This window comes from Mirounga angustirostris, unplaced genomic scaffold, assembly GCF_029215605.1.
Source record: "Mirounga angustirostris isolate CCGP_5_RB_7025 unplaced genomic scaffold, mMirAng1.0.hap1 SCAF_4, whole genome shotgun sequence".
NCBI lineage: Eukaryota > Metazoa > Chordata > Mammalia > Carnivora > Phocidae > Mirounga > Mirounga angustirostris.
In genome coordinates, this window is record NW_026991712.1 from 182,973,869 (window position 1) to 182,998,596 (window position 24,728).

Consider the following 24,728-nt stretch of genomic DNA (forward strand, 5'->3'; position numbering starts at 1 on the left):
GTATGAGAAGTTTCTACAAAATAAAAGAAGTTTCTAGCATTTCCAGCATTCTGCAGTCCGTACACACATCAGATGAGCGAAGTGCAGTCTTCCAGAAGAAATCAAAGTTACACACTTCAGTAGCTTCATCTGCTTCTAGACGGTTCTTTTTCAGGACCGCTTCAACTCTCAACTCCAAAAAGCTAAGGAGGGGGAGAAATGACCCTCATCTCTACGATCCGAGACTCTAACCTGTCACTCCGTCAGCAGAGACTGAAGCCTACTGGCGGCAGGCTCTTCACCCCTCCCGGTCTTTGTCAGGTTGGCCTGCTGGCTTCAGTAAGAGTAAGTCAGTAGCTGCAGAATGTACATTGGCTGGCTTTCACATTGTCCCTTTGCAGACTGTGTATTCAGATTTGACTGGACAACTGCATAGTTTTAAGTATTTTTTCCTTCCGCAGAGTCATAAGCCCTTCATCTAGAATGGTGTAGGTATGAAATATAAATTGCAAAAAAGTAAATTATTGTACTGTCATGAGAAATTTAACTTTAGTCCTGTTTTTATCACAGGATGATTTTCCTGAATCATGAAACTACTTTATAAAAAGCTATTTCTAGTCTTACTGCTTTACCAGTTGGTAAAACCTCCACAAAATTGTAATCAGCATCCAACTGTATAACAAGCCTGTGTTTGTAACATAAAAAAAAGCTATGACCTCAATTATTATTTGGGAGTTCTACTTGGTTAAAGTGCATATAAAAGGACAAGGGGAAAAGGGTAAGAACGTAGACCCTTTTTCTGCTTAAATTCCCAAATGGCAGATTCACAGCAGGCTGGAACAGAAGCAGCAAGGCTCTTCAGAAACTCAAGAGAGTTTTAGACTGAGATCATGGAGCATTCTTCCAACCAGCCATTTGTCAGTGCCCAAAATTCTGAGCGGGAGGAACTGCTGAGCTCATCCTTGCGGCATTTCCCATGTTCGTAGGATCTCCGTTCATCTTTGGTTTATTAAGCTATTAAGAAAGGCTAAGAGGAAAAAAAAAAAAAAAGGCTAAGAGCACTGATATTTAATAAAATCTTTGAATAAGTTCCCTCATTCTCTGTGGTTCTCTCTGTTCCAGGTAGTGTGACGTCATCTCTGAAGTTATTCCTGAAGACAGCGAGATGGCAGATGGCCAGAGCCACCAGAGGCTGTGCTGAGAGAACATGCATAACGTGTAACCTGATTTTAATTTACTATTAGTTTTTACCAAACTTCTAAGCTTTAGTTTATGAAACAGGCTCACAATTCCTTTCCCCAGTTACTAACACCCACACTACCTCTCTACCTCGGCTGTGGGCAGTAGGAACACTGGTGCACCTCTCTGAACATTTGAGGCCAAAGGTGGAGCTCCAGGCAGATGTGTCTTGGCAAAACGTAACTGGCCAACTTCGGATGTGTGCCAGAGAGACTGAACCGTTAGCGTCAAGTTTACAGCTGAAGATGACTGATCAGTGGTGCATTTTATAAGATCACTATTTTAAGAATTATTTCCTTGGCCACCCCTGGTGAAGAATGCCTAGAAACAGGCATGCACAAAATGTTAATTCCCTTTATAACTAAAGTTAGGATATTAAATAGTTTCTTTTTTAAGATTTTATTTATTTATTTACTTGAGAAAGAGAGTGAGCAGGAAGGGAGAGGGAGAGAGAATCTGAAGCCGACTCCACGCTGAATGCAGAGCCTGATACGGGGCTCAATCCCATGACTGCGAGATCGCAACCTGAGCCGAAGCCAAGAGTTGGATGCTTAACCAACTGAGCCACCCAGGCACCCCTAAAGTTAGCATTTTAAATGGACTCTTGTTTTTCCCACTTTGTTCCTCTTATGTGATAAAACCAAAATGTCCTTTTTGACTTCTTATTTGTAGTTAAACTGAATGTCTTCTGATTTTAGTGCCGTTAATCCCATTTTAAAGATTCAAGGATTTGTACATTCTTTAAAAAAGAAAAAAAAGAAAAAAGACCATATTGAAAACATTCATCTTAGCAATTTCCAATAAAATGATAAACCTGATTTTAATCTACTTCTGATTTTTACCAAACTTTTAAGAAGCTTTAGTTTATGAAACAGAATCACAATTTCTCTTCCCAGTTACTAACACCCAGACTGTTTCAAATTCCCAAACTGGAAATCCAAAATATCATTCTGTAGGATTTATGAGTTAGCGTCCGCAACTTTCCTCTGCAAAGGAGCCAGGATGACCCCGACATTCTTCTCCTCACTCTCATAGCTATACAGATCATGCTTTTCGATATATTCTTGGACAAGGTCTGGTACCAAGTAGCGAATGCTCTGGCCCCTTCTGAGGGCTCGCCGGATCTTTGTGGATGAGATGTCATTGGTGATCCATTCATTTACCAGGTGAATGTTGTTCCGGTGTTTCCACAGTGCATCAGATTCATAGATGAATTTCTGAGCATCATTTCCAGCCCGAGTAATACATATGAGCCCATAGTCTCCCACAATTTGGGTAATATCCTCACTCTTCCACAGATTGGGAACAGCAAAGGACTCCAATAAATCTGCCCCACACAGCAGCTTTACCTCTGGCACAACTGGGAAGAAGAAGAAAACACAGCTTCAGGGTCTGCTTTGCTAATAATTCCCTGCATCAAAATGAACACAACAATGTGTTTTTCTGGCTAGAGGGTTCATAGTTTTGATCAGAATCAGATTCTCAAAAGAGATCTAGGATACCACAAAAGTTAAGGACCACTGTAGGAGAAATAAGCTCAAGATGCCTTTTCCTTTCCTTCCCTCCCTCCCTTCATAAAACTAACAAGGGGTATTTTCCAGGCACTCACACATACTGAATATGAAATGAAAATACAAAGGGGCTTGTTCAGCTCTAGAATTTTATCTACTTTAGTTGGTAAGTCTTGATGAAACATACAGACCTTTTGGTTTTGGCTCTAGCAATTTCTTTTGACTAAAATCTTGTCTTTGTTCCACCCACTTCCTTTTCTGTCCAGGCCTTCCTGGTGTAGGTGAGTCCTGCTGGTGGTCACAGCTCCCAGCCTCCAGTTTCTCCTGATGGTGTCTATAAGACAACAAAGCAATAGCGCATTTCTCTTCTCACAACATTCAATTAAAATACTGTCTCTCGGGCGCCTGGGTGGCTCAGTTGGTTAAGCGACTGCCTTCAGCTCAGGTCATGATCCCAGGGTCCTGGGATCGAGTCCCGCATCGGGCTCCCTGCTCTGCGGGGAGCCTGCTTCTCCCTCTCCCACTCCCCCTGCTTGTGTTCCCTCTCTCGCTGTGTCTCTCTCTGTCAAATAAATAAATAAAATCTTTAAAAAAATAAAATAAAATAAAATAAAATACTGTCTCTCTGGAGATGCCCGAGAGCCTCTGACCAAAGTTAAGGCTGTGTGATATTAAAAACATTTAACCACAAGAACCCCTGATGCCTGACCAGTCAGCATGGATGCTGGCCAGTAGTGCTGGGGACTGGCTATCAGGAACAGAAAGCAAGGAGATCCTGGGAGCACAACAGATGGTGGCTATTACTGTTCGAAGCTTTATGTGTGTGTCATAATAACAAGAGTGAATATTAGTTATTTATTATGTGCTAAGCACTACACTAAGTCCTTTGCATGGATCATTTGATTAAATCTTTTCAATATCCCGTGCCATGAGTATTATTATTGTTATTATTATTCCCATAGTGGAGGGAAGTGAAGGCTTGGAGCTGTGACTCCAGCTCTTGGTAGACTCCTCGGGACACAGGAGGCATTCAATAACAATCTGATTGAGTGAATGTTTTGGTTATTATAAAGCAACTCTTTTATTCCCACTATCATATCAGAATTGTTCTCCCCATCGAGACAGGAGACTAATTTGCCCAAGGCCATTTTTTTTTAAGTAGGCCCCACACCAAACACGGAGCCCAATGTGGGGCTTGAACTCATGACTGTGAGATCAAGAGCTGAGCCGAGATCAAGAGTCAGATGCTCAACCGACTAAGCCACCCAGGCGCCCCTGCCCAAGGCCATTTAGCTTATAAGTAGCAGAGCTAGTATTTGAACCCCAGCAGTCTGGTTCCAGAGCCAATACTCTTGACCACTGAAGAGTGTGGCTTGACCTAGTAAAGGAGAGCCACAAGGCCAAGGACAAGGTCGTAGAGGGGACAAGTGCCTGAGGCCTAAAAGGAAGGGACCACAGGCAGTACTCGTGTGTAGCTTTCTTCTTGATTGGCAGCAGGATGCCCACCACTTTACCACTGTGAAGTTACCCAGGAAACATGAGCTACAGTTGGGGGAGCCCACTGTGGGTCCTCTGTGCCCCTAACTCCTTTCCCTTTTGAGCAGCTGAGTTAATACGGAACGGACAGTGCGACCGCTGTGGAGCCAGAGAGGGAAGGCTGGGCCAGGTGGGCATGCAGAAGCCTGCCGTCTGACGGGAGAACTGCTGGGCAACAAAGAGGGCAGACTCTTTCCTGCCGAGCCCGAAAAGTCACTCCTCTTCTTAAGTTGCTGTGCTGCATATGGTCTGCTGGCTCAGTATCCAATCCTGCCCTAAACACACTTCCCAGAGGTCCCTGCGGCATGTTCTCGATGTGACAGAGATTCTGCTGATGAGATTCACTCACGAGAGACTCGGAAGGAAGAAGGGAGGCAGAGGCCATCTTTCTGGGCTGTGGAGCCTGAGAAGCATCTCTTAGGGCATGAGCGTGGTGGCCGGACTCCATACTCCACTGTCCAGTCACCAACTTTAGGAGACTGAGACAGGTGAACAGCCGTATTTGTGGTGGCAGAGGCAGGAACAGCTTCCTGAACGCTGACTGCAGCTAAGGAGGTATGACCTTGGAACAGACCTGACTTTCCTGCTGCCACCCCTTGACACTTCCGCACGAGCACCTGAATCCCTTTCTGCTTTTGGGGCGCCTGGCTCAGTCAGTTGAGCGCCCAACTCCTGATTCTGGCTCAGGTTGTGATCTCAGGGTTGGGGGGATCGAGCCCCACAGCTGGCTCCACGCTCAGCATGGAGTCTGCCTGAGGGTTCTCTCTCTCCCTCTGCTCCTCCCCCAACTCATACTCTCTCTCTCTCAAATAAACAAATAAATAAAACCTTTAAACAAGCAAAAACAGGGTGCAAAAAACAAAAAGCGACTGCCTTCGGCTCAGGTCATGATCCTGGAGTCCCTGGATCGAGTCCCGCATCGGGCTCCCTGCTCAGCGGGGAGTCTGCTTCTCCCTCTGACCCTCCCCCCTCTCATGTGCTCTCTCTCTCTCTCTCATTCTCGCTCTCTCAAATAAATAAATAAATAAAACCTTAAAAAAAAATAAAAAAGCAAAAACAAAAAACACTTCAGAGTGGTCTCTATTTCCTGTTGAAACCCTAACTGATATGTTTAGAACCAAAGGAATCAGAACTCTAAGAACAGACATTAGACATGAAGGTTTTTCAGAAAGTTCTCTGATACTCAAGATAATATTAAGTAATAATTAGATGTCACTCCCTCTAGTTTCTGAATCCTCACCCGGAACTGTTTCAAAGGTGACAGAACAGAGATCTGGGACAACCCCCATATGTGGTCACGGAAGCAGCATGTAAAATCAGGGCCGTCCATGACCAAGTACCACTGCTTCTCTTGCTTCAAATTACCTGCCTCTCGGGCGCCTGGGTGGCTCAGTTGGTTAAGCGACTGCCTTTGGCTCGGGTCATGATCCCAGCGTCCTGGGATCGAGTCCCACATTGGGCTCCCAGCTCAGTGGGGAGCCTGCTTCTCCCTCTGACCCTCTCCCCTCTCATGCTGTTTCTCTCTCGCTCGCTCTCTAATAAATAAATAAAATCTTTAAAAAAAAAAATTACCTGCCTCTCTCTTTTCTACTTAAAAGATTAATGACAAGGGCGCGCTCCCTGCTCCGTGGGAAGCCTGCTTCTCCCTCTCCCACTCCCCCTGCTTATGTTCCCTCTCTCACTGTGTCTCTGTCAAATAAATAATTAATTAATTAATTTTAAAAAAATCTTATTAAAAAAAGGGGGGCGCCTGGGTGGCTCAGTTGTTAAGCGTCTGCCTTCAGCCTAGGTCATGATCCCAGGGTCCTGGGATCAAGCCCCACATTGGGCTCCCTGCTCCACGGGAAGCCTGCTTCTCCCTCTCCCACTCCCCCTGCTTATGTTCCCTCTCTCGCTATGTCTCTCTCTGTCAAATAAATAGATAAAAAATCTTAAAAAAAAAAATCTTATAAGATTAACAACAAGGGGCACCTGGGTGGCTCAGATGGTTACATGTCTGCCTTCGGCTCAGGTCATGATCCCAGGGTACTGGGATCGAGCCCCACATCGGGCTCCCTGCTCGGTGGGGAGCTTGCTTCTCCCTCTCCCTCTACTGTTCCCCCTGCTTGTGCTCTCTCGCTGTCAAATAATAAATAAAGTCTTTAAAAAAAAAAAAAGAAAAAATTAACGACAACATCTTACAACTGTGCCTTTCTTGTCTGGGGCAGGCTTCTCTATGTATTCTCTCTCGTAGAGATACAGTAACAAGCATGCAAACAGCTCAAAACATGATGAAAGGCATAAAGGCTAAGGAAGCCCCGTGCTCTGTAGCTGTGCTCTACACCCAAGAAATCACCGGACGTGGGAAGCCCTCCCGACCCGAGTCACAGTTCGCAAATCTGTATTTCACAGACACAGGCAGCACTGGAACATGGCAAAAAGCCCCTAACCCATTTCCGAAGAACTGACAAAGCTGATTTCACCATAAATACCTTAGCACCTTAACGGTCTCTACCCATTCCTTCTGAAGACTTTCCCAGGTGTCAACTTCCACCCATTCTGAATTCTTGGTGGCGAGTTCTGCCATGATAACTCGGTGGCGGGCAGAGATGAGTCCTTTCTTCTTATATGCATCGCCAACAGGAGAGATTATGCCTTTGATAACTCTGTATTTTCCTGGATAAAGAGTCAGATTTGATGTGAGGTGTAACAAGTTAGATTTTATGCACAGGAAATATTATCATCAATATGGTTTTATAACAGACCCCCCCTTTTCAAAACAGGGATTCAGGTTCATTCATACATTCATTTACAAACAAGGTGAAATAGAACATAAAATTCACCATTTTAAGTGCACGGTTCAGTGCATCAAGCACATTCACACTGTTGCGCCGTCCTCACCACCATCCGTCTCCCACCATCCGTCTCCAGAACTTTCTCATCTTCTCCAACTGAAACTCTGTCCCCATGAAACACTAACTCCCCAACCCCCTACACAGTGTAAGTTTTGATATTGCCAAATTGCCTTATAAAAAGCCTTCATCAATGTGTACGTCCACCTACAGTGTATGTAAGAACCCATTTCTGCCCAACCTCTGATACTTGACACTATCAAATTTAAACATTTTTGTCGATGTGATGGGCAAAATAGACCTCATTTTTTTATCTTAGTTCCCTGATTATTAGGATTATTAGTGAGTCTGAGCAACCATCCATCTATCTAGCAGCATATGCATGATCATTTATGTAACAAAACATATTGTGTAGGGGAGGTAATAGTTTTCCTCAACCCTCCTTGGGTCCCTGGCTGGGTCTGAAAATTAAACTGACAAAAACAGAAAAACAGAAGAAAAATGTAGAAACTTATTTAATAGAAGGTTTATGTGACGCAGGTGTCTTCATAAGGAAATGAAGACCCCAAGAAACAGTTAAACCTGAGTATTTTTATGCCAGGTTTAGTGAAGAGTGGACAGTCGTCGAGAAATATGATAGGGCAAAGAGTACAAGGTAAGTGTAGTAAACTCAGGGAAATGTGGCAAGGCCCATTAGTTTAGATTCTTCCAGGCATCCATCTGTCTTTAGCAATAAGGATGCTCCTTTCCTCCCAGTATACGGAGGGCACTTCTCACATCAAGATTTTATGAGCTGCTTCAGGGGAGAACGGTTCGGAGGAGGTCAGAGGGACCTTCCTGATTCTGCAATTTCTTCAAACTCCTTCAGCTTAAAATACCCAACAAGCCACAGTGCCATATTTTGGGGTAGTGTCCTGGCTACTGTTCCTACCTGTTTCATTCATGTAGTCCCTAGCCAGCTCAAATAGCCGGAGATGCATGTTGGTGATAGGATTAAAGGAACCACAAGCAAGGAGAACCACTTCGGTCTTCTCTGAATGTTCCATGCTAAGAATTTGAAGTTGTTGATCTGAATGGAAAACTCTGACACTTTGCTTGTGGTCTGCAAAGGACAAAGGCAACAAGTTCAGTTCTAGGTCTTTAGATGTCCTTTCACCTTCCAAGTGGATGGACAAAAGCCTGTGGCTTCAGTGACAAAGACAGCCCCATCCTCCACCCTTCCTTTTCAGGGTGCATTTGCAGCTCTTGCTGTACAGGGATGGGATCTCCTTCCCCCTCTTTGTGACTTGCTTTGGACAAAACAATGTAGCAGACGTGACAGTGTGCGGTTCTGAGCCAGGCCTTTGAGGCTTTGCACACTTCCACACTCTTCTGGAGTCCGGCCTCTGCCATGAAAACAAGCCAGGGCCAGCCTGCTGGAGGATGACAGACCGCCTGGGAGAGAGACTGTACTCCCACTGATGGACAGCCAACCACACCAGCTATGCGGCGGGGGCCATCCTGCACCAGCCAAACCACAGATGACACGCTCGGACACACAGGCAAGCCCCAGCGAGATCAGCTGAGCCGGGCTTATATCAACAAACCCACAAGCTGACCCTCGACTCATGAGCAAAAATTAACGTTTATTATTGTATGCTGCCGAGGTTTGCACTACTGTGGTCACAGTTAACTGATACAATGACATTATCAACTACCAAATAATAGGACTCCCCAACAACCTGCCCTTCCGAACAGTAGTCTGGGGACGTCTGGGTGGCTCAGTCAGTTAACTGTTAACAGTTAACAGTTAACAGACCTGCCTTCGGCTCAGGTCATGATCCCAGGGTCCTGGGATCGAGCCCCGCATTGGGCTCTCTGCTCTGTGGTGGGAAGCCTGCTTCTCCCTCTCCCACTCCCCCTGCTTGTGCTCTCTCTCTCACTGTGTCTCTCTCTGTCAAATAAATAAATAAAATCTTTAAAAATAATAATAAGAAGAATAAAATTAGGAATGCATTTCTTCATTGTTTCCTAGCATCCAACACTGCTGTTGAAAGTCTAACGCCATTCTGACTCTTGTTCCTTTTTTACATGACTTTTTTCTCTTTGGCTGATTTGTGGGATGTCCTCTTTATCCCCAGTGCTCTGAAATGGCTTAGTGTTGTATCTTCGTGGGGGTCTTTTTCATTCATTGTGCTGGGAGTCAGCTGAAGGGGTTCAGAATGTGCCACTTTGGCATGCAGATTACTTTGAGTGGAAGGCATCTGAGACCCTGCAGGCTCAAGAGAAACTTTTGTCCCTCCCTTAGTTACATAGAAGAATCTAAATTGGGGGTCTTTCCCAGAATAAGGGTTATTAGCAGAGATAAATTTTATCTGAGGGACCCACCTGTATGGCAGGGCAAACATCTAATTACCAAATATCTGCTCTTCTTGCTGCCCTGTGAGATGCATTCCTTTCCTCTGAAATCCCAGACCTCCACTCTCTTCGCCTTAGTTCAGAATGACATAATATGCCTCATTTTGCCTGTCTTTGGAATTTCCATGTCTGTGTGGAATCCCCGTATGTACTCTATTAAATTTGATTTTCTCCTCTTTATCTCTCTCATGTCAATTTGATTCTTAGTCCCTAAGCTAGAAAGACCTGAGAGGACAGGAATTCTTGCTCCCTGACACAATGAACCTTTCCATCCCTCAAAGTCAAATCACTCAGTTCTATTTTTTTGATAAACATTGCCTATGAACCATCAAAAAACAGTTTTGTTATTATAAAGTTTTATTTTTTTTAAAGATTTTATTTATTTGACAGAGCGAGACACAGTGAGAGAGGGAACACAAGCAGGGGGAGTGGGAGAGGGAGAAGCAGGCTTCCCGCGGAGCAGGGAGCCTGATGCGGGGCTCGATCCCAGGACCCTGGGATCATGACCTGAGCCGAAGGCAGATGCTTAACGACCGAGCCACCCAGGTGCCCCTCGCTGTGCACTTCTAAGACTTGCCAATGCTCGGAAGATCTGTGTGTCAGGACCATTTATTTGTAGCCCAATAGTGTTCAGATCCAACTGCTAGGGTGACCACCTCACTTCTGCTCAGATTCTATGCTCATTGGACAAAGCTAGGGAGTGAAAGAACCAGGGTTAGCATCTCAGTTTCCTGAATCCTAGGCTCTCTCGTCAAGAAGAAAAATGGGAGATACACGGAGCTGTGCAGAATAGAAATGAGCCCTCCTAGCTGAGGAGCTGAGGAATTTGACTGTTAACCCCTTAGGTAATGAGAACCTCTGAAGCTTTCTGAGCAATGGAGTGACAACAGGGTTCTATAAAAACAATGTTTTAGAAAAATAAGACATGGGTACTTAAAACCTTTATTCGGTTTTACCAACTTAACCAAATCACTTAATTATGTGTCTTCAGTCTCCTCATCTGTAAAATAGAGACAATGACCACCAATTCAGTTACTTTGAGGATTAATTCTGATTAATGGCAAAGTGCTTAGCATATTGCCTAGCACAGTGTAAAAATAAATGCTAGCTGTTATTTGTGAGGAAAGTGACAATACTGATGATGGTAATGCTAGGGGATTAACTGGAAGGGGCAAAACAAGACAGGAAGTCCAGTTACAAAGTCATGAGTGCCTCAATTTAAGTAGTCAGTGAGAATGGAAATAAGAAACATTTATTCAACAAACATTTGAGGGGCGCCTGGGTGGCTCAGTCGTTAAGCGGCTCAGGTCATGATCCCAGGGTCCTGGGATCGAGCCCCGCATCGGGCTCCCTGCTCCGCGGGAAGCCTGCTTCTCCCTCTCCCACACCCCCTGCTTGTTTTCCCTCTCTCACTGTGTCTCTGTCAAATAAATAAATAAAATCTTTAAAAATAAATAAATAAACAAACAAACAAACAAACATCTGAGGTTTTCCCCAACAAAGCATAGTGGTAGGGATCAGAGGGATGCTAATTGTTGCTAAGAAATAAAGGACAGAAGGGTCAGTAATGCTCCACATGGAAATAAAAAAAACAAAACAAAAAAAGAGTTAATTCGTAAGAATGATTTAAATGTCCTACCTTTCAATTATCAGCCTAAGGATGATACTGGGGTTCACTTGAGGCTCATTCCCACTCCTCCCATCCCTATCCCCCAATTCCCATAGGAAGTGCCTGTGGTATTATGGGGTGGTGGTGAATACAACATCCCCAAGGGTACTCTAGGCCCACATGGAAACCAGGGTAACCGGCCAGCAGCAGAGCAGCTCCAGCCCCGCCCACCTCAAGCTTCAGGCACCGCTCTCCCCCGCCCCACCCCCGCCCCGAGACTGTGCTGTGAGCCGCAAGAACAATAAAGCTAAGAACAGGAGGTATGGGTCCCCAAGGGAGCTGCCTGCCGTTCAGGGAAGGACAGAACAAAGAGCTTGGAGCCCTTCCCCAACCTTGGGGATGCACTCAGGTTTCCAGGTCCTCCCCAGGGGAAAGGCTGGGAAAGGGGCTGGGGGAAGCTGATCTCTCAGCTAAAGGAAGTTTTCTCCCTTGTCACATTCAACCCATCTCAAATATCCAGCTTGGTTTTATTAATTCCCCGTGAACACAGCCAACTTGAGCTACAACCTTCAAAACCACAGAAGAATTAAGTTACAGTGAGCGTCCATCATAGCCCAGGGTGGCTTTAGAAGAACAAGGATCTGTCCCTCTCCAAGGAAAAGTACTTCCTCTGGATCACTGCAGGGTACCAGAGTACTTGCACTGGGAAGCGGGACAAGCTGAGGACAAATGGGGGGAGAAGTAGTTTGGGAGCTCTAACAGGGCTGCTCTGGATCCTCCGTGCCCTGCTCCAGGTGCTCAAGGACCAGCGTCCCCATGATTCACTTCTGTCTGGCCCACACAGCGTATCACCTGCACACGGCTGGCTGCCGAGATCACGCCGGCTCAGGCTGTAAGTGTCCCTCCCCAGCTCTCGATGACAAAAAGCCCATTTCTTCCTGAGACAGTCTCAACGTTTAACTAAAATTTATTTTCAATTTTTAAATCATTTTATTAAAAACAGGTGTACTTGACATAACTACTGACTCTTAAGTTTTAAAACCTGATATGTAAACATTAATGAAATATTTTGTAAACATTAAGCCAGTTTTTTAAATGTTAACATTTAAAAAAATAGTTAACTGTCTTTTCTTGTCACATTTCAGAAATGCTCAATATGATTAAATCTATGTTGGCTGACTGTTAAAATAATATGATTGACTTGACAACTGATCAGAATTTATACCCCTAAAAAGATGCTATTCCTTCCAAAATAGTCACATTAAGCCTATAACTATATCCTAGTTGTAACAATGTGCAATTACCAGTCTGGGGGTCTTTTAAAATGGTCTGGTTTAAAAAAAAAAAAAAAAAAAAATTGTCTGGTTTTTTTTTTTAGTACTTTCAATGGGGATAAATCTTTTTTTTTTTTTTTAAGATTTTAAAAATTTATTTGACAGAGAAAGACACAGCAAGAGAGGGAACACAAGCAGGGGGAGTGGGAGAGGGAGAAGCAGGCCTCCCGCAGAGCAGGAAGCCCGATGCGGGGCTCGATCCCAGGACCCTGGGATCATGACCTGAGCTGAAGGCAGACGCCCAACGACTGAGCCACCCAGGCACCCCCATCAATGGGGATAAATCTTTGTCTCTGGAGGGTAGATTTGATTTCTACAAATATCCTAAACTCTTTCATTGTTAAACCTGATTAATAAAATAATTAAGGTAAATAATACAGCTTATGGTGAAGAGAACTATTAGTTATTGCAGAAGATTTTCTTATATGCATGGAAACTATGTGCACATAATCTCAAAAGAATTTCAAAAATGAGCAGGAACAGCAGACTTCATTTGGTTGTGTAAGTTGTGGTACTCTGTTTATTCGTTACACTCAGTGTGAACCATCCGGCCAGAACAGAGCTAGCGCAGCACAGAGGCATGGTTAAGACTCTCAGACCTGGTTCAAAATTCTAGCTCTATCACTACTCAGCATTTGTCCTTGGACAGGACACTTCATCATTCTGAGTCTCGGTTTCCTCAATAAAATGGGGAACCACATGGGGCGCCTGGGTGGCTCAGTTGGTTAAGCGACTGCCTTCGGCTCAGGTCATGATCCTGGAGTCCCTGGATCGAGTCCCTGGATCGAGTCCCGCATCGGGCTCCCTGCTCGGCAGGGAGCCTGCTTCTCCCTCTGACCCTCCCCCCTCTCATGTGCTCTCTCTCTCTCTCTCATTCTCTCTGTCTCAAATAAATAAATAAAATCTTTAAAAAAAAAAAATGGGGAACCACAGTCCCTACCTCATAGGATTTTGTGCATATTTTTTTAAAGATCTTATTTATTCATTTATTTGAAAGAGAGAGAGAGACTGAGCTGGGGGGAGGGGGGAGGCAGAGAGGGAGAGGGAAAGAATCTCAAGCAGACTCCCTGCTGAGCGTGGAGCCTGACATGGGGCTCAATCTCACAGCCCTGAGATCACGACCAGAGCTGAAACCAAGAGTTGGACGCCCAACCGAGCCACCCAGGCACTCCAGATTTTATGCATATTAAATGAGAAAGTGAATAAAAAATGTTTGACACATTTGTTTACTAATGATGAATATTAACTTTTACTATTACCCGTGGGTTGTCTTATAGCATTAAATTATAGTCATGGTAAAGGAACAGAAGTTCTAAAGATTCCTTAGAGACCGTATTAACAGCGCCTGCTACATAGTAGGAGCTCAATAAATGGTAGCCATTATTCTTAGTGAAGCATTATTAGACATAATTTTGCTCTAATGGGATGATCTCAAGTCATCCTTGTTGTGTTTAAAACTTTATCTCCATGGTTTAACGTAACGTTGTTATGAAACAGAACCTAAATTTGGTTTCTTTTTTTAAGATTTTATTTATTTATTTGAGAGAGTGATAGAGAGCATAAGCAGGGGGAGAGGCAGAGGGAGAAGCAGGCTCCCCGCTGAGCAGGGAGTCCGATGCGGGGCTCGATCCCAGGACTCTGGGATCATGACCTGAGCTGAAGGCAGACGCTTAATGACTGAGCCACCCAGACACCCCATAAATTTAGTTTCTTGAAGCCATTTTATCACTAAAGAAGTAACGTAAAATGTAACTCGCTGTGTCCCATGCAGGCAAGTGACAGTGTTCTTGTTTGGGATCACCGCTCTGGTCCTCCAGTTGTATGTTCTGCTAAGGTAAGTTCTTTCACCACCAACCCCCTTACCTGGCAGCCCAGCATGCAGGTCTTACCTCTGGAGATCGTTGGGGTATGCTCTGAGATTCCTGTTACGTGTTTAACTGCAGTCTGCCTCATTGCTTCTGCCCCTATTATCAATGGTAGTTACCTGCTTTACCTCTTTGGAAAGTCAAAAATCTCAGTACCAAAAGAATAGCTGGGAATAGGGCAGACTGAGTTTAACTTAACACAATTTCTTCTGGTACAAGAAGCCATTAAATGGGAGACGAAGGCACCAACATTTCAATGTATGGATTCTCTAGAGACCAGTCCTGACAGCCTCATATGAGCTAACGTCTGCAGGGCTGAGGGTGACACAGACATATGTGACCAGATTGGGACTTGATATATTATTTTAGATTCTATGGAGGACATTAGTCTTGGCAGAAAAAGTCAGCTAGTAACTGGACAAATGAAGCAAATGCCATTTGATACATCAAAATAAAAAAACTGTAGCTCTAAAAATGTGGAAATTCTAAAACAATCTGAAAACCGAGAATCTACTTAAGTGACAAGAAAAGGAACTGTGATACTCACTGTAATTAGCCTAGTTTAAACTTGCCAACGTCTGTCATAGGAGTTTTGTGTGCAGTAAGGCCTATTTCCTTACTCCAGAAGGCCAGAAATTCCACAAGATATTTTCTCACCAAAATATCTGGTTAACATGAATTATAAAGATGATAAACATTATTTGTCCACCAATTGTAAATGTTAACAACTCTTACACTACTTGTGGGCTGTTTTCACACTATTAATTTGCAGTCACTGTAAAGGAACGAAGGTTCTTTCTCTTTTTAAAGATTTTATTTATTCATTTGGGAGAGAGAGAGCACACACAAGGGGAGAAGCAGAGGGAGAGGGAGAAGCAGACTCCCCACTGAGCTGGGAGCCCGACGTAGGGCTCGATCCCAGGACCCTGAGATCATGACCTGAGCTGAAGGCAGATGCTTAACCCTCTGAGCCACTCAGGCGCCCCAGGAACGAAGGTTCTTTTTTTTTTTTTTTTTAAGATTTTTATTTATTTTTTGACAGAGAGAGAGAGACAGCGAGAGAGGGAACACAAGCAGGGGCCATGGGAGAGGGAGAAGCAGGCTTCCCTGCCGAGCAAGGAACCCGATGTGCGGCTCGATCCCAGGACCCTGGGATCATGACCTGAGCCGAAGGCAGACGCTAAACGGCTGAGCCACCCAGGTGCCCCAGGAACGAAGGTTCTTAAATGAGTTGCCTGCAGCCAAATGAACCTCAGGCCAGAATTAGAATTAGAATTCAATGGTTAGTGCCTTCTGGTATCCTGCTTATAGGGTGAATTTCTTCTAATAATTGATAAATTAATGACCTGTGTATTGATTTTAGGCCCAGATCTTCCCGATACTGCAGGCAACCTCTCCTTACCAACTTGGCTGGCAGTATCATCTTTACTTTCTTCACAACTGGTAAGTGTGCATTTATCAAGCACTTATTAAGTACCTATTATTTGCCAGATATTGCCCAAACAAAAATGGGTAAGACTTATTAAGTGCCTATTATTTGCCAGACATTCCCCAAACAAAAAAGCTCCTTGGGAGCTCAGACTGAAACTTCAGAAAAAATTCACATTTAAAATTCAGGTGAAGGAAATTTTTTATAAGTTCCTTAGTAACTGTTTTGGTTGTCCTCAAATTTGGGTCCATACAATATGCTGTTGGTGTTATAAAATTCTTTAGTTATAATATAAAAAAATATCAAATTCATTCATTCATTTAATAAATGGTTACTGGACAGGAGATAATACCGTGTAGAAAACCAGGGACCTTGACAATTTGAAATAAAGAAGTGACAGAGACGTGTTGGACTCTGAAATGTAAAGTTTTAGGATTATCTTAATACATTTTGATTACATTTTCCTATGTGTGTGCTTATAAGAGCAATGTGTGATTTAAATAAAAACTATGTCTAAGATTTTTAAAAAATTTTTTTGAAGAGTTTATTTATTCATTATTCATTTGAGAGTGAGCGAAGGAGCACAAGCAGAGGGAAGAGGCAGAGGAAGAGAGAGAAGCAGACTCCCCACTGAGTAGGGAGCCCGATGAGGTGCTTGATTCCAAGACCTTGACATCATAACCTGAGCTGAAGGCAGACGCTTAACTATCTGAGCCACCCAGGTGCCCCATCTAAGATTTTTTTTTTAAGATTTATTTATTTATTTTGGAGATAGTGTGCCCAGGGGTGGAGGTGGAGGGGCAAAGGGAGAGGGAGAAAAGCAGACACAGGGCTCAATCGCATGAGCCTGAGATCATGACCTGAGCCAAAATCAAGAATTGGACGCTTAAGCAACTGAGCCACCGTGGAGCCCCTAAATTTTTTTTTTAAGATTTTATTTTTTTAAGTAATCTCTACACCGAACGTGGGGCTTGAACTCACAACCCTAAGAACAAGAGTCATATGCTCCACTAACTGAGCTAGCCAGGCACCCCTAAAATTTTTTTAATGAGAAAATAGTCACTGGGGCGCCTGGGTGGCTCAGTCGTTAAGCACCTGCCTTCTGCTCAGGTCATGATCTCTGGGTCCTGGGATCGAGTCCCCCATCGGGCCTCCTGTTCAGCAGGGAGTCTGCTTCTCTCTCTCTCTCCCTCTGACCCTCCCCACTGCTTGTTCTCTCCCTCTCTCTCAAATAAATAAATAAAAAAAATTTTCTTAAAGATTTTATTTATTTATTTGACAGAGAGAGACACAGCGAGAGAGGGAACACAAGCAGGAGGAGTGCGAGAGGGAGAAGCAGGCTTCCCGCCGAGCAGGGAGCCCGATGGTGGGGCTTGATCCCAGGACCCTGCGATCATGACCTGAGCCGAAGGCAGACGCCTAACCGACTGAGCCACCCAGGGGCCCCAAATAAATAAAATCTTAAAAGAAAAAGAATTGTTGAATGCCTTAGGCACTGTTCTAGAGTCTGCTGCTGAATCCCAGCTCCACGAGAGGCAACATATGTGATGGTGAAAGTACTGGCTTTAGAGACAGAGGGAGGCCAGCGGAAACACTGACTCTGCAACAACCGGAGCTACCTAACCTCTCTGAGCTTCCTGCTCCTCATTTATGAAATGGAGATAAGGGGCGCCTGGATGGCTCAGTCGATTAAGCATCTGACTCTTGATTTCGGTTCAGGTCAGGATCTCAGCGTCGTGAGATTGAGCCCTGTGTGAGGCTCCACGCTCAGCAGGGAGTCTGCTTGGGATTCTCTCTCTCCCGCTGCCCCTATCCTCCCCCGTATGCTCTCTCTCTCTCTAAAGTAAATAAATAAATCTTTTAAAAAATCAAATATAAAGTGGAGATAAAAAGCTGGCTTCAGTTTTGCTAAGGTTTAAATGAGATAATAGAATTGTGAAAAAAGCAGTCAGAGTTCTTATCACCAGCAATGCCAATAATAAGAACACAGCCCACGTCAAAGGAAAACCTCAGCTTGGCTAGGTTTTGAGCATCTGTGTCCCACGGGAGGGAAGTGAGGAAACATCCTCTATTTAGGTTTGCATTCAAGAATGTTCTTCCGAGGGCGCCTGGGTGGCTCAGTTGGTTAAGCGACTGCCTTCGGCTCAGGTCATGATCCCAGGGTCCTGGGATCGAGTCCCACATTGGGCTCCCTGCTCAGCAGGAAGCCTGCTTCTCCCTCTCCCACTCCCCCTGCTTGTGTTCCCTCTCTCACTGTCTCTCTCCCTCTGTCAAATAAATAAATAAAATCTTTAAAAAATAAAATAAAATAAAAATAAAAATGTAGTGGGAAATTTTAGAGTAAAAATAACCAAAATCTCCTCCATATGGGTGACAACAATCTTCTGCATCATGACAGTCAAGGTTGTCTAGAGAAAATAACTAATTGATCCACATAATGTTCATCTTCTTGCTTTTCCTGTGTGTATTCACAGATTCTGAGGTATTTTAAGTAGGAGCTAGTTAATCACAGATGCTCTCAACGTTTTTAGAAAGTGAAGACAACTCTATTTCTTGAGGAAAAGAACTATCTATGGCAGGAGGATCAAATTCAATATAAACATCTCCCAACACATCTATGACAGGCACAGACCTTCACAAGTGGGAATGACTGTTCTCCACCTCTTTCTCTATTCAGGGGACACCTGCCGGAGGAAAAGTTACCTAACAAACACTATCCATCTAGCACGTTGACATTTCTGAGGGCTTTCCATATCTCAGACATAGTGCTCAAACTTATGAATTAGAAACCTGATTGGGGGGGGGGGGGGCGCCTGGGTGGCTCAGTCAGTTAAGCGTCTGCCTTGGGCTTAGGTCATGATCCCGAGGTCCTGGGATCAAGCCCCACATTGGGCTCCTTGCTGAGCGAGGAGCCTCTTTCTCCCTCTCCCTCTGCCCCTTCCCACCACTTCTGGTCTCTCTGGCTTGCTCTCTCTCTCTACCTCAAATAAATAAATAAAATCTTTAAAAAAAAAGAAAGAAAGGAACCTGATGGGGGCGGCTGGCTGGCTCAGTAGAGCATGTAACTCTCAATTTCTGGGTTATGAATTCAAGCCCCACCTTAGGGTTAGAGAGTACTTTAAAAAATAAAATTAAGGGGGCGCCGCGGTGGCTCAGTCGTTAAGCGTCTGCCTTCGGCTCAGGTCATGATCCCGGGGTCTTGGGATCGAGTCCCACATCGGGCTCCCTGCTCCGCGGGAGGCCTGCTTCTCCCTCTCCCACTCCCCCTGCTTGTGTTCCCTCTCTCGCTATCTCTCTGTCAAATAAATAAATAAAATCTTTAAAAAATAAAAATAAAAAATAAAATTAAGGAGCACCTGGGTGGCTCAGTTGCTTAAGCAATGAACTCTTGGTTTTGGCTCAGGTGATGATCTCAGGGTCATAAGATTGAGCCCCGCTCAGCAGAGTCGGCTTAGATTTCTCTCTCTCTCTCTCTCTGCCCCTCCCTGCTGCATGCACCCTCTCTCAAACAAATAAATAAATCTTTTAAAATAAATAAATAAATTGGGGCTCCTGGGTGGCTCAGTCATTAAGCGTCTGCCTTCAGCTCAGGTCATGATCCCAGGGTCCTGGGATCGAGCCCCACATTGGGCTCCCCGGTCCGCGGGAAGCCTGCTTCTCCCCCTCTCACTCTCCCTGCTTTTGTGTTCCCTCTCTCGCTGTGTCTCTCTCTGCCAAATAAACAAAATCTTAAAAAAAAAAAAAATTTAAATAATTATTTAATTAATTAAATTTAAAAAAAATCAAATTCTCAGCACCTGGCTGGCTCAGTTGGTAGAACAAGAGACTCTTGATCCCCGGGTTGTGAATTCAAGCCCCACAATGGACAGAGCTTACACTAAAAAATAAATTAAATAAATAAATAAATAGCATATATACCCCAGAAAGAAACAAAATATGTATGCTAACTAGGTGGAATTTAAATAAAAACTTGGAGGGGCCCCTGGGTGGCTCAGTCAGTTAAGCAACCAACTCTTGATTTCGGTTCAGGTAATGATCTTGAGGTCCTGGGATTGAGCCCCTTGCTGGGTCTGAGGGGAGTCTGCTTGTCCATCTGCCCCTCCCCCTGCCTATGCTCTCTCTCTCTCTCTCAAATAAATAAATAAAATCTTAAAAAAAAAAGTTAACATGGAACTACTAGAATACTGTTTTCAGGGTCTTTCCACCCTCAAATGTCATGTTAGGGAGACTGGATTTTATCCTGTAAGGAATGGGGATGTATTCACGGGTTTCAACAGGAAGTAATGTACCGGTGAACTTTAGAAATAGTTCTCATGTATTCATCATAGTTTAGCAAATATTTCTGAACAAACACTTTGCTGTAGATGCTGGGAATAAAGCAGTAAATGAAACTGTCAAAATTCCCGATCCACACTGGAGCTTACATGCCAGTGTTGGGAGACAAACAATAATCAAAATAAATACACATATACTCTGTATATTAAATAATGGGGCTGCGAGAAAAACAAAGCAGGGCAAGAGGTTAAGGAGAGGTGGGATTCTAAGTAGGGTGTTCAGCAAAGGCCCCAACGAGTGACATCTGAGCAAAGAATTAAAAGAGGCAAGAGTGAGCCATGCAGATTTCTGAAGGAAGAATGTCATAAGCAAAGGTAACCACGAAAAATCAGAAGTATGCCAGTCATGCTCCAGGAACAGAGAAACCAGAATGGCTGAGTCAGAGTTCACAGACAGAAGGTGGGGCAGATGTAGTCAGAGGTGAAAGGGAGCCACTGTGGGGTTTTGAGCAGAGAAATGACATGATCCAATGGATTTTTATTTTTATTTTTATTTTTTTAAATATTTTATTTATTTATTTGAGACAGAGAGAATGAGAGAGAGAGAGCACATGAGAGGGGGGAGGGTCAGAGGGAGAAGCAGGCACCCTGCCAAGCAGGGAGCCCGATGCGGGACTCGATCCAGGGACTCTAGGATCATGACCTGAGCCGAAGGCAGTTGCTTAACCAACTGAGCCACCCAGGCGCCCCAATCCAACAGATTTTTAAAGGATCTTTCTGGCTGTTGAAGTTGAGAACAGAACGTAGAGAGAAGTAAGGGTGGAAGCAGGGAGACCAGACAGAAAGCTACTCCAGTCAGCCAGGTGAGAGCTGATGCTGACTTGGACGAGGGTGGCAGCAGCAGAAGTGGTGACAAGGCACCAGAGTCTGGAAATAGTATAAATGGAGAGCCAATGTGATTGCTGAGGACAGGAATGTGGGCTGTGAGAGAAAGAGGAGTCAAGGACGACTCCAAAAACGTCTGGCCTAAGCAACTGAAAGAGTAAGGGTCACCTTTGATTGAGAACAAAAAGATGGCCAGGGAGGAGGTTTAGGGGAGAAGATCTGTAGTTCAGTTTATACAGAAGTTACATTTGGGAGGTCTACTAGCTATCCAAGTGTGGTCATGGTAAGTAGGCAAATGGAGAACAGAGCCAAGTTCAGGGGGGGAAGTACAGACTGTAGAGATTTACTAGCGATTTGGGGTCATCTGCATATAGATGGTATTTAAAGTCACAAGACAGGATGACATTACCTAGACAGGGAGTGAAGACAGAACGGACAAGTATGGGCATCGCCTGGGGCTGGTTAGAAATGCAGAATCACAGGCCCTGAGGCCTGCTGAATCAAAATCTATGTCTTAACAAGATCCCCAGGTGATCTGTATGATTCTTTAAAGTTCGCAAAGCACTGCTTTGGCGCACTCCATTGGTTCAGGTGAGAGATAATGAAGGGCAGTAACAGGAGGGATGATGGCAAGTGTTCACAAGTGGCTGAATGGAGGAGAGAAGGAAATGCAGGGAGAAGGAGGAGATTTCTGACTCAAGTGACTGGGTAGATGGTGTGCCACTAGTCGACAAAGAATATTAGAGGAGGTGTGGGGGGAAGGCATACAGAGGCTACTGTTTTATAGGTATTGAATTTGAGACACACACCGGACATCCAAGTAGAGATCTCGCAGGCAGACAGACGTAGAGAGAGAGATTAGAACCCAGAGATATTAAACACTATCTTCAGTGAGATATCATACTTAAGAGAAGGTTGTTTATTTAATTTTTTTTTAAGAATAAGACTATTGCTAGTTTGGGGAAGTCACAGAAGCTTCAAGAAAGTGAATAATTGATGGAGGAAGGTCCTTAAGGAGACTACAGAGAAAGAATTTTAGGTACAATGTAAAAGGATAGCTTAAAAATAATGGGGAGAAGTGCGCCTGGTTGGCTCAGTCAGTGGAACATGCAACTCTTGACCTCAGGGTCATGAGTTCAAGCCCCAGGTTTGGGTATAGAGTTTACTTAAACAAACAAACAAAAAAAAACCAGGGACATCTCTGTGACTCAGTTAAGTGTCTGCATTCGGCTTAGATCATGACCCCAGGGTCCTGGGATCAAGCCCCACATCGGGATTCCTGCTCGGTGGCGGGAAGCCTGCTTCTCCCTCTCCCACTCCCCCTGCTTATGTTCCCTCTCTCACTGTCTCTCTCTCTCTCTGTCAAATTAAAAAAAAAAAAAAATCTTAAAAAAAAAAAAGACTTACAATGGTACAAGCTATCTACTGGTAGATATTTAAGAGATCCACATGTTCAGAGAGCCTTTGGCTCATGTACTTCTTGTTAGCCACTCAAGCTTCATCTGCCCCAGCATTTTCCCTACCTAGTTGGAGCAACCTGCACTCTCTGGGCTCCCATCGCAAGTCCAAGTCAAAATGTCCTAAAATCCTCCAGCTGCCAAACAGTACTTATCCCAGTTTCCCAGTTATGACTCCCAGCTCTGAGGTTATTTCCCCCATGCTCTCTCCAGTGACTACCTACCTAACATGTTATTCCTATCTTCCCAGTTTCTTCTCTTCCCTCACCAACCCCTCCAAAGCCTTGATTCTGTTTTCGTTTGAGAACTGGAACCCAAACCAATTTCTCTTACTTATGAACTAGGAATACTTTTTCATTATCCGTTAAATGAAGACAAGAACCCAAGGAACAGGGGCACCTGGGTGGCTCAGCCATTAAGCGTCTGCCTTCGGCTCAGGTCATGATCCCAGGGTCCTGGGATCGAGCCCCGCATCGGGCTCCCTGCTCCGCGGGAAGCCTGCTTCTCTCTCTCTCCCACTCCCCCTGCTTGTGTTCCCTCTCTCACTGTGTCTCTGTCAAATAAAGAAATAAAATCTTAAAAAAAAAAAAAAAAAAAAGAACCCAAGGAACACCCTCAGTATAGAAGTGCTGAATCATATCAAGTCACTGAGAAAGAAGAGCAGGCAAACAGAATGCATGGATCGGGTGAGGCCTGCCCTCCACAGCTCCTATGATTGCACACACTAAAACCAACACAAATGCCTGAATAGAACACCATATTAGCATCCTCAAAATTAAGGGAAGTAGGGGCGCCTGGGTGGCTCAGATGGTTGGGCGTCTGCCTTCAGCTCAGGTCATGATCCCAGGGGCCTGCCCAGAGGAGGGCTCCCCGCTCAGGGGGGAGTCTGCTTCTCCCTCTCCTTCTGCCATTGCCCCTGCTTGTGCTCTCTGGCTCTAACTCTCTGTCAAATAAATCAATAAAATCTTAAAAAAAAAAAAAAATTAGGGGAAGTACACTGTGAGCAAATGTGTATTTCGCAAGTTCTTCCAATGGTGAAACAAAGAAGTATATTTTTCAGTTTTGTTTTGTTTGGCACTGACCCTATTTGTCCTTGGGAGTTCCGCATTTCTCAAAGCCTTGACCCGTCCACACGCATTCACGTATCAAAATTTAGAGATGATTACGTTAACAGAGCTGTCCACTTACTTTCACAAAGGAAATTCCGTGAACACGAAGCCTTTTGCAAGGGAGGTTACTGGAACCATTCCAACTGTGTCAAGTTTCTCTAAGTTGGGCTGCCACAGCGGTTTCACACCCAAACTGTAACTCTGAAAAACAACGTATGGTAATAAGTACGAAATCCTACAATTCGAACTGGCAGAAGTAATTCTCTCTGCTAGATTCCTATGGTAACTTTAGTTGGAAGTCTGTTTGGGGTGGCTGGAATAGAATTAGCCTGAAAGGCAACATCTCTGAAACAATTTTGCCGTCAACCCTCATGTTGTCTTGGGAACTACGGACTCAAGGAGCGGGGATGGCAACAGCTGGTAAAAGGGTTTCCGCCCACGATCTCAGTAACTTTAAAAGTGCTGCCCAACAGCTGGTAGTGTCCTCAAGGGGCCGTGAGCGTCAAACCGCTGCCTGGGGGGCGGGTCTCGTCTTTATGGATTTGGAAAGAGATTTCCGAGGAAAGAGAAGCCCTTCGGAACGGAAAACTTCCTCCTCCGCCCCCCCCCACCTCCGCCAAGCTCAAGAAGCCTCTACAAAGGGATTTTTTTTTCCCCCCAAGGTGAATCACCTGTTCAGAGGGCCAGAGGAAAAATTACCGAGGCTTTTGGTTCCACAGAAAGATGGAAAGAGGGCACCTGGGTGGCTCAGAGGGTTAAGCATCTGCCTTCGGCTCAGGTCATGATCCCAGGGTCCTCGGATCGAGTCCCGCATCGGGCTCCCTGCTCAGCGGGGAGCCTGCTTCTCCCTCTGCCTCTCTCTCTCTCTGTCTCTTATGAGTAAATAAATAAATACAATCTTTAAAAAAAAAAAAAAAAGAAAGATGGAAAGAATGAAGGGGCAAGACTCCTTGACCCAAACTGGAATATGACCTTGCCTCGGGGACCGTTATACCTGCCTCTCAAAGATTCCTCCATCTTGGACTCCCCCATGCTTGCGACAGAGTCCTGCGCTGACTCCCCTAGAGACTGGTTTTTCAGGGGGCTCGGGCTAGAGGGCTTACCACGTTCTCAGGGCCGACCCGCCCGAGCCCTCCCGGAGACGACCCGCAGCCCGGGCGCCAGACGGGGAACACCCCTGGCTACATTCTCATTGGCTCCTGGAGGCCGGAAGTGCATGCGTCCGGCGGAAGTGCTCGTACTGTGAGCGTCGGCCGGGCCGGGACCCTCAGGT

General features: G+C 44.8%; 1 protein-coding gene across 6 annotated transcripts; it reads right to left on the bottom strand.

Moving 5' to 3' along the window:
* Positions 1-1,598: 1,598 nt before the first annotated feature.
* Positions 1,599-24,691, bottom strand: NMNAT1 (nicotinamide nucleotide adenylyltransferase 1). Of its 6 annotated transcripts, none has more exons than XM_064589953.1 (7): positions 24,450-24,653; positions 24,155-24,327; positions 23,535-23,656; positions 8,028-8,198; positions 6,737-6,920; positions 2,921-3,063; positions 1,599-2,578 (listed from the first exon to the last, which is right to left on the bottom strand). In XM_064589953.1, the coding sequence occupies exons 4-7, from the start codon at positions 8,140-8,142 to the stop codon at positions 2,178-2,180; spliced, it is 843 nt and encodes a 280-aa protein (XP_064446023.1). In that variant the 5' UTR covers positions 8,143-8,198; positions 23,535-23,656; positions 24,155-24,327; positions 24,450-24,653; the 3' UTR covers positions 1,599-2,177. The 6 variants fall into 6 exon arrangements, with proteins under 6 accessions (XP_064446023.1, XP_064446020.1, XP_064446022.1 ...); XM_064589950.1 differs by having other exon boundaries at positions 24,155-24,353; XM_064589952.1 differs by having other exon boundaries at positions 24,127-24,353.
* Positions 24,692-24,728: the final 37 nt, after the last annotated feature.